General features: G+C 36.0%; 1 protein-coding gene across 6 annotated transcripts in view; it reads left to right on the plus strand.

Moving 5' to 3' along the window:
• LOC106874006 (focal adhesion kinase 1) overlaps positions 1-10318 on the plus strand; it is a 242624-nt gene that overhangs the window by 173837 nt on the left and 58469 nt on the right. For all 6 annotated transcript variants that reach the window (XM_052970233.1, XM_052970234.1, XM_052970230.1 and 3 more), the window contains 5 exons: positions 1398-1501; positions 2988-3103; positions 5091-5191; positions 6792-6881; positions 9532-9736. In XM_052970233.1, coding sequence (XP_052826193.1) covers positions 1398-1501; positions 2988-3103; positions 5091-5191; positions 6792-6881; positions 9532-9736 — 616 coding nt within the window. The remainder of the gene's footprint in view (positions 1-1397; positions 1502-2987; positions 3104-5090; positions 5192-6791; positions 6882-9531; positions 9737-10318) is intronic.

Raw genomic sequence — 10318 nt, forward strand, 5'->3', positions numbered from 1 at the left:
TATATATATATATATATATATATATTTATGTGTGTGTGTTAGTGTCTGTTTGTTCCCCCACAACCATCACTTAGGATCCGATGTTGCTGTCTTTATGCCCCTGTAACTTAGCAGTTCAGAAGAAGATATCGATGGAATAAGCACCAGGCTTACAAAGAATACGTCCAGGGGTCAATTTTTTTAACTAAAAGGCAGTACTCCAGCATGGCCACACTCAAATGACTGAAACAAATAAGAGAGTGCCACCAGCACGAGGGCCAGTCAGGTGGTACTGGCAACGGCCACGCTCAAATGGTGTTTTTTACATGCCACCTGCACAGGAGCCAGTCAGCGGCCCTAGCAACGATCACGCTTGGATGGTGCTCTTAATGTTCCACTATCATGGATGCCAGTCAGGCGGTGCTGTCATCAGCCACGTCAGTGAATTTGATTTCAATTTCACTTGCCTCAACAGGTCTTCGCAAGCAGCATTTAGTGTCCAATGAAAGAAAGGTACACATAAGTGGACTGGTTACACCACTGGCATAAGCCACAGGTTATGGTCTCGCTTGGCTTGCTGAGTCTTCTCAAGCACAGCATATTTCCAAAGATCTCAGTCACTAGTCATTGCCTCGGTGAGGCCTAATGTTTGAAGGGAAATACCTTTTCCTTAAGCACATCCAATGTAGACACCATGTGTCCACATTGCAGTACATGCTGTTACAGGATGTTATTCAATGGTAAGGTGCCATTTCCAACTTGTAGCAGTTGATGAAAGAATTCCTCAGCTAAGGGGTTGTTGTAGAGATGAGCTTGCATATTGTTGCTTAATGAAAGCTGACAAACAAACCTCCATAGAGGTGAAAACTTCAGACACACATAGATGTCGTCAGCTTGCATACCCTGTGGTATGACTGGTAATATTTGATGGAAATCCCCATGCGAGGACAACAGTTAAGCCTTCCCCCCCCCCCCCATAACGGCAGTATTGTTTCTAATATCCCTTAATGACATATCTAGGGCTTCTAGGGCTCAGTTAGATGCACTTAGGAATCCAGCCCGAAATTCTATTGATGGTTGCTTCTGCTAGAACCCTTTGGAGGTGATCCCTAAAGGCTCTACTTTCGTGACCCTCTCAGTAATTGTGGGTGGAGAAGATTGATGGATGGTTTCCCTGTTCGTGCTGAACAGCAGAAGACAGCAAGAGCAAACTTCTAGCATGGAATTTGAACTAATGGAAACATATACAAAATAGTAATAGGCTATGAGATATTTACTCCATTTAAGATGTTAAGTGTTTTTTACTTTGTAATACTATTTGCAAATGTGTGTATGTATTATATATTTTTTTAATGAAAACTTGATGACCTTGTAATTAATATTTGTACTTTTTTTATTGTTTTTTTCTTGCCATATAGATATCATGCAACAGTTTGACCACCCTCATATCATTAAGTTAATAGGTATTTGCTCTGTGTCTCGCCCAGTTTGGATCATTATGGAGCTGGCAAAACATGGAGAGGTAAGAATCATCAACTTTTGTTGTACACACACACACACACACTTTCTCTCTCTCTCTCTCTCTCTCTCTCTCTTTCTCTCTCTCGCTCTCTCTATTTCTCTCTCTCTCTCTCTATTTCTCTCTCTCTCTCTCTCTCTCTCTCTATTTCTCTCTCTCTCTCTCATATTTAAGAGAGTTGATGCCAGCTTCTCATTTGTAATCTGTTCATCTTTTTTTACTCCTACAAAACTTCGTTTGCAATTAGGAAAGACTTGGATTGAAAATTAACTGGATTTCTTTCTCAAAATTTGGTAGTCTTGAAGCCTTTTTCAGTGATGTTAATAGCTCGATAGTTATTCATGTGAATATATCAACATATCTAACACAGTACTATGTAAGCTAAGGCAAGGTGCATCACTCTAACTGCAAGTACAGTGAATGTTATAGTATTGAGATACAAACCTATTTGTAAAATATCCCCAATGTTTACTAACATATTCTGACATAGGTACATGGCCATACTTCAGTCATATGGCACAGGTTCTCTGTACATTTTGTACAAGTGCCTTCTATCATAGAACTATGTCAATAAATACCTTGTGAATTGAATTTGATAGATGGGAACTCTGCAAAATATTGTCATCATTTTATGTCCACTTTCCATACTGGAATAGGTTAACACTTTCGTTACCAATTTTCTGCTGAGCTACACCATCTGTTTCAATTAATTTTGAAAATAACAAAGAATTTAGTACAATAACATCACCTTTATTAAGCTTGTTTTTTGGAACATAAATTAATATGTAATTTTGATGGAAAGTTTTAATTTCGATCATAGTCAGATGCAGTTTTTGTCTCAGTCTGTCATTTCTTATTGCTCTCATTGACTGGTGCTTGTAGGTCTCACTTTGACTTGATTTCTGTAGGTGTATGTCCTTCCTGTCACCCATGGACAAGAAAGTTCGATAAGCCCTAGGTGACATGTATTTAAAGGGCTGTCACAGCCTTGCACTTTCACTGATCATTTGCTATCCACTCTACAGTGTATAGTGGTTCTATTTTTCATGGTACCAGCACTATGGAGGTTGTCAAAATCTCTGTGAAACAGGACTAAGGGGCTTCTCAACCTTACTTCATGTGCACTGGCTCACCAGTCGTTCTATAAGTATAATAATCATCATTATTTAATACCCGTTTTCAATGTTGGCTTAGATTGGACGGTTTGAGAGGATCTGACGAGTTGCAGGACTACGTCGAGATCCAGTGTCAGCCGCAGCCGACCCATGTGTGTTTATATAAATTTTTAAATACCGTCTTGCAATTATAAGTTGATGGGAAGTAACTCTCTTATGGTACGTAACTCGGGTGAATATTTAGCCATTAGGATTAATATAATTGACTGAGTGTTTCTACTTAGCTGCAGTTTAGTGATTGATTCTAGTAAAATAATACACACTTCACTGTATCTAAAATGTTAATTTTCTTACTGTTTTCGTGTATCTTTCAGATGCGGGCTTATTTACAAAACAATAAACAACGTCTGGATCAAGTAACATTGATTAAATATGCTTATCAATTGAGTACAGCTCTATCTTATTTAGAAAGTAAAAAGTTTGTTCACCGGTAAGAATTAGATTTTTTTTTTTTTAGAAAGACATCTGTTTAATGTGAACTTATTATTGTATCTTATATAAATTTGGCAGGATATGTGATTTGAGAAAGTATATGCATGCACAAGGACTGATTGAAGACTGATCTGTGTGGTTGCTTAACCTGTTAGAAATAAAAACCAAATCTTCAAACCACCCTACAATCTTACAAACAAATGACTCATCAGATGCGGTTGCCTATAGTCTAAACAAAAAAGTAGTGGGATCATTATGGCTGGAATTCTGATGATAGGTTTGCATGATTGACTGTGGCTTGGAACTAAACAACAACAGCCAGTATGCATGAAGTTAGAGTGGTTATGGTTATACTTATGTGAGTTCCAAAAGTGAGTATACAGTGAAAATTCTTAGTCATGCAAGAGAGATATTTGCTGTGTGAGTCACAAAGGTTGTATGGTTAAGATGTGTAGCTCTACACACTACACTGGCCATTCTATAGGGGCATATAACCCTGTATCCTTTAGTTCTCCAGACTACCAAAACCAAGTTTCACTCCGTTCTTCATGGCTAGTGGAAGGTCCAGGAGCATGATCCAGTTGCTGGTTTCAAGTGCTGTCCGACAGCATAGCACATTGGACAAAGTGTCTTCTGATAGTTGCAGGATCATCAAAGCCTTCTGAGTGGATTTGGTAGACAAATTGAAAGAAGCTCATCATATACATATATTTTGAATAATTGATAAGGAAGACCGTGTACTGTAAGTTTTATTTAGCATGACGATTGTTTTTTGGCTTGCATTTACACTGCTCCCTAGTGGGTGGGGAACGATATAATGGAATCAAATGCACCCTACAGTGGAGAAAAAAGTTCATCTGGTTACATTGTTACAATGTTACGTGTACATTTCGCTACTGTGTGTGGCCAGATGGTGTTAGTATGATGCATGCATTTATAGTAGTAATCAAATATAAAAAGTAAATGGGAAAGTCAGAATGGCTTTTAAAAGAAAAAATCTCTCAAAGTTGTGAAGTTCATTAATGGTTGATCATGCATATCATTCATGGCAACATGGGTACACACACACTCTTACATGTATATATGAGGTTTCTTCTGCACTAGGAGGTGCATTTGATTCCATTCTACCATTCCCCACCCACTAGGGAGCAGTGCAGATGTAAGCCAAAATGATTGCCGTGCTAAATCAAGCTTACTCTGTCTTCCCTATCATTTATTTAAAATATATTAAGATGATGATGATGATGCACTGAGGAATTCCTTACATAGATCCTGCAACTAAAGTGCAGTGCTGCAGGTGATGCCTGGTAGCTGTATGTTGAGAACGTGCTCTCAAGGCACACTACTAGGGACATACATGAGATAAGGTTTGGATACTACTTTTTAAAGTCTTCTATCTAAACTTTAATTTTAAACATAACTTGTGTATGTGTAGAAGGGTACACACATAACTTGTGTGTGTGTGTGTAGAAGGTACAATTATCTTGATATTGTATGATAATTGTAAATAAGTGTCACTGTCATACAAGTGGTGTCCTTCATTTCTAATCATCGTCATCATCATTTAAGGTCCATTTTCCATGCTGGCATGGATTTGATGGTTTGACAGGAGCTGACCAGCTGAAGGGCTGTTTTGGCATAGTTTCTATGGTTGGATGCCCTTCCTAACACTGACCACTTAAGTGTGTACTGGTTGCTTATATGCAGCACTGGCGTGGGTGTTTTTTACGTGGCACTCTGTAAAAAAGATGTCTGGCTATGGGGAAATGTGGGTACTGGCAACAGGAAGTGGATGTTAAAACAATGATGATAGTTATCTCCATGGGCCTAATTTCACAGTGAGACATACTTGCTATGTTTAGTCAAATATCAATACAACTTTGTACATTATCTACATGCATATTTAGGCACAGCTTCATTATCAATTCTTTGAAACAATATTTTTGCTATTTTTCTTGATTTGCTGTTTTTTCTTATTGTCACAGTGATATTGCTGCTCGAAATGTGTTAGTTTCTGGAAGTGATTGTGTTAAACTTGGAGACTTTGGCCTATCAAGATGGGTTGAAGAGCAAAGTTATTATAAAGGTAAACTGAACAGTTTTTAACTCTGCAACCAAGTATGATGTATTTGGTTATGGTTACCATCATAACAACAAAAGTAGTATGAAACTACTTGCATTATACTGCAGTGAAACTTGAATATTTTGAAAACTATATTAAGCTGTTGTTCACTAAAGATTTCATAAAATCAATGTAATAAGTTAATGGAGACTGACTGTGAAGTTGGTGGACTTTCAGTCATATGGTTTATAAGTTCAGATGATATTATGTCAATTGTTAGCTGTCAGGACATTGCATCAGTTAAAAAATTCTTTGCTTTCCGAAATTTACCAACACTATTCCTGATGTGTCTGTGCATCCTTTCCTCTTTAAAATTACTTAATCTTCATTTTTCTATCTATTTGTGTTTCATTCTTTGCTATCTTTCTTTACTGGACTTTCTGTCTCCTCTTTTAACCTTTTCCAATGAGTGTACAATAAGCTCATGGATTGGCAAAATTGGCAGCATTTTTTTCTGGTTCTTTACATCGTGTTCAAATCCTAACGAAGTCAACTCTGTCTTTCATCCTCTCTGGGTTGATGAAATAAAGCCTCAGTTAAATACTGGGGTTGATGTAATCAACTTGCCATCATCCCCTCAAAATTGTTAGCCTTGTTCCAAAATTTGAATTATTATAATTAATACAGTCACTATGGGATGGCGGGGGGAAAGAGTTTGTTGAGCAAGGCACATAACTCTGCTTGTTCTAGTTTGCCTGACAGACAAGATACAGGTTCCACTCCCTACTTCAGAGTAGAGTGGTTAATGGGATGAAGGATTTCACCCTGTTGTATAAACAACTGTTTCAATAAGAAAAGAGGTAAAAGAAAACCTTGTAATGCATATATGGAATGTAATTCTCAATTTTCACTGCAATATATGAAAGGGCATTGTTTCATTTCAAAGGCTGGACAGTGTATTGTGTTATAGAATAAGGCATTTCATTTCATGTTGTTGATCAACTAATGGTCAATGAGATTCAGATACTTACTGTAAATTGTAGATGGGAAAAAAAAAAAAAAAACTATGTCTGAATCAGATGGACAGTCCCATTTTGAAATGGATAAAATGCTGGCATTTTAAATGGGGTTATGGATAAAAGGTGATGAAAACGTCTCCTTAGGAATGTAAATTTCTATTTTGGTTGAAATGGCTGAGTAGATAAGGAATAGGACTACTAATTCATGGGCTTTGAGTTTACATTCACTACAGTATTTTGTCATGTTTCTGAATTAGACATTTTATTCTGTATTGCTTCTGTTGATTTTGTTGTGGCAGAATATAATCACCATTATATCTAGGGAAGTCACTTACAATAGACTGTTATCCTATCCTGAAGTAGATTTGTTTCATATCACCTTCATTGAAGCACCAGATCTAATAAATCCTTCCGGCTCGTAAGGAATTAACTGCTTGTCCCATTATTTCATGTTATGAAGTATTTATCTCCCCTGTACCCCTTAGACTCTTAGTAGATGTGGGAAAATATACCATGTGCTGTATGTTAGTTTTCATTATTTCTATCATTTCAAGTATGTTTTCTCTTGTGCTCCTTCAGTCTAATAATCTTTCTACAAATTTCAGCTTCTAAAGGCAAGTTACCAATCAAATGGATGGCACCAGAATCTATCAACTTCCGTCGTTTTACAACTGCAAGCGATGTCTGGATGTTTGGTATGTCTTTAAATTTATTATTTTACACAAGTAATCTTTCCCCTGTAATATCAGTCTGCTTAAAGAAAGGAAATATTTAACCCTTTAGCATTCGAACTAGTCAGATCTGGCTTCTCACACCTACCCTGCAATGTCATTCTAAAAATAAGCAATAACATCAAAATCTTGAAGCTACAAAATAATGTATGATTTAATTCAAAACATGAGTAACCTGAGTGCTAAAGGGTTGGAAAGTAAAAGCAGAAAACAGGCTTTTTTTCATAGCTGCAGTTTGTGACAAACAGACTTATTTACATTGCTTGAACATTGCATGTTGGCTGTAAGCATGTGGTCATTAGTCAGTTACATTCAGTGTACCTCATGAGGTCATTATAATAATATAAAGGTTTCTAATATTAGTACAAGGCTGCAATTTAGGATAAATTAATCTATGTACTTGTTTGGTATTTATTTTATTGACCACCCACCCCTATGGATGAAGACTATGGAGAGATTTGAATGTAAAGTTACTAAAGTGCTGTTACTAAATATCAAAACATTTTGTCTACCATTCTATCAAATAGCTACAACAATTAAGATATTCAACTAATAGTACAAGCACTTAGTTGAATATCAAAAGAATAAAACCAGGTCACATTATTTTGGGATATGTTTCTACATACAGATAGGGAGTCAACAAATTACCCAAACATTATTAAAGTGGATAGAGTATTGAATACAATATGCTGCAACCAATTGAGTATTGAATACAATGTGCTACAATATTTTGTCCAATTATGACAAAATTTTACTGACATCAACTATAGATTGTCCCAAATTATTTCTTCTGTCTCAACTCCAAATTTAAAATCCTGCTGAGGTCAACTTCTTCTTTCATCTTCCCAAGGTTAATAAAAAGTACCAATCCAGCAGAGTGGATTGGCAGAACTATAAGAATGTTAGATCAAATGCCTTGCAGTATGTGTTCTGGCTCTTTGCCTTCTGAGTTCAAATCCTACCATAGCCTTCATGGATAATAGATATAGCCTATGACCTAGTTTAATACCTTCACCTGGCACCTTGAGTGCTTTTGATTTAGTCCTTACTCTGTTGCAAGCATTTGGGCCAGATCTCTGGTTTGAGGATATCTTCCTCTGTCCCTCCCACCTGTCCGTGTAAAAGGTCATTGGTACTGCCTTCCCTCCTGACTAAAAGAAAAAAAAATCTTGGTGTTGATGGCATAACCATTGTCTGTCTGACATGTTGAATAAGTGAAGTATTTACTTGACTTAAGTGTTTTCTACCCAAAGTATTAACAACTACCTAAATAGCCAGTTTTGAAATAGCATCATTAACCCCAGCATGCCATCGCTATTAAGTTTAAAACTATCAACTTACAAGCTATCAGTATCGTCATTTAATATCAGTATTACATGCTGGCATGAGTTGGACAGTTTGGTAAGATCTGACTAGCTTGTGGGTTGCCTTGGTCTCCAATGTCTGCCTTGGCAAGATTTCAACAGTTGGATGTCCATCCCAGCATAAAATATATTTACATACATAAATACATATCTTTATGTACATATATATAAACAGACTGGAGAAAGATATTTATGTACGTAAATACATATATTGATTGGCACTGAGCTGACTTTGATTACTGAAGATGATCGTGCTGGATGTTTAGGAATATGTTTTGAAAGTTAAATGGGAATAATGAATAAAAGGTTAAACTGATGTTTTTTGTGTTATGTTTGTGTGTGTGTGTGTGTGTGTGTGTGTATCATCGTCTAAGGACCACTTTCCATACTGGCATGGGTTGGACGGTTTTACGTGGAGCTGGCTAGCAGGAACCTGTCCAGACTCCAACTGTCTTGTGACATGGTTTCTATGGCTGGATGCCCTTCCTAATGCCAACCACTTAACAATGAACTGGGTGCTTTTTACATGCCACCAGCACAGGTGTGTGTACACAGCTCTGGCACAACCACTTTTTAAGTGGCGCTGGCACCTGAAAGGACAAGCTTGTATATGTATATATATATATATATATATATATATATATAATGTATATATGTATGTATGTATGTATGTATATATACACACAGTATGTAGCTTTGCATCTAATTCACTAAATGTTGGTATATTTACATAATGTAAGGCACAACAATTTTTAATGCACTCAGTGTTTCTCTTGATTTTTAAGATAATTAAGAAATTAGTAAAATAATTTTGTCATTATTAAGCTGATGCTTGGAATTTAAATTAGCATGAAATTTTGATGGAAGATATTAATTTAGATCACTTTATAACAACATATTTGTGTTCTAGAACCAGGGGCAGTCTCAGATGAGTTGGTAACAAAAGGGTTAAATAAAACTTGTGATTCTTGACAAAACTTTTTAATGTTTACATTCTTTTACAATTCTGCTACTGATGTGAATATCTGTTCACAAAATAAAAAAAATACTTAATCCTACAGTGATGGTATTTTAGTTGAAAGACAATGAAATTGAGATAGATAACTGCATAATAGTTGGAAGATAACAAAATTGAGGCTAACGGTGACCAATTTGAGGTTGACATTGATGAGACGGAATTTGATAATGATGAATTTGTGGAGGGAAACCCTGTATGTATGTAACTGTTGCTGACTTCTTGACCTTTGCAGGTGTTTGTATCTGGGAGATCCTGATGTATGGTGTGAAACCTTTCCAAGGAGTGAAAAATAATGATGTGATTGGTAAAATTGAAGGTGGAGAACGACTACCTCTTCCACAAGATTGCCCTCCCTCCTTGTACTATCTGATGTGTTCCTGCTGGGCTTATGAACCTTCAAAGAGGCCTTCATTTGCAAAATTAAGGACTTGGCTAGGGTAAGATGCTAATTTTATTATCTTTACATGGGTGTTGGTTTATTACATTGTGTGTACATGTTTTCATGATGTCTCTGGAATCATAATGACATGGGAAAAAAGCTGTTTACATTTCGAGTTCAAATCTCATTATAGTAACTACTTTTCAGTCTTTTGAGATAGACATTCAAGAGATGAAAAACAGTCATTCTGGTTGGATGTTGATGATAATAATAGTAATAATGACAGTATTAACAATGTCAATCTTACAGATAATACAAGACAATGTGTATCCTGTTGGTTAAGCTAGTATAAGGAGACTAAAACAACATAGTGTGAGTGAGTGAACGTCTAGTTTGCTTGCTAAAGTTTCTAGTTTGCTTGTCTTCAGCAAGCAAACTAGAAAAAGGTTTCACTCTGAAGTCATTAGTATTCTAATCAAAATAAAACTGCAAATTTTTATCATAAGTTGTATTTAGTATTTCAGTTTCATACACACACACACATATATATATATATATATGAAATTAAATATTCAACTCTTTTGTTTTTAAAATATCACTCACATTATATATATATATATATATATATATATATATATAT

Source organism: Octopus bimaculoides, chromosome 8, assembly GCF_001194135.2.
Source record: "Octopus bimaculoides isolate UCB-OBI-ISO-001 chromosome 8, ASM119413v2, whole genome shotgun sequence".
Taxonomy (NCBI): domain Eukaryota; kingdom Metazoa; phylum Mollusca; class Cephalopoda; order Octopoda; family Octopodidae; genus Octopus; species Octopus bimaculoides.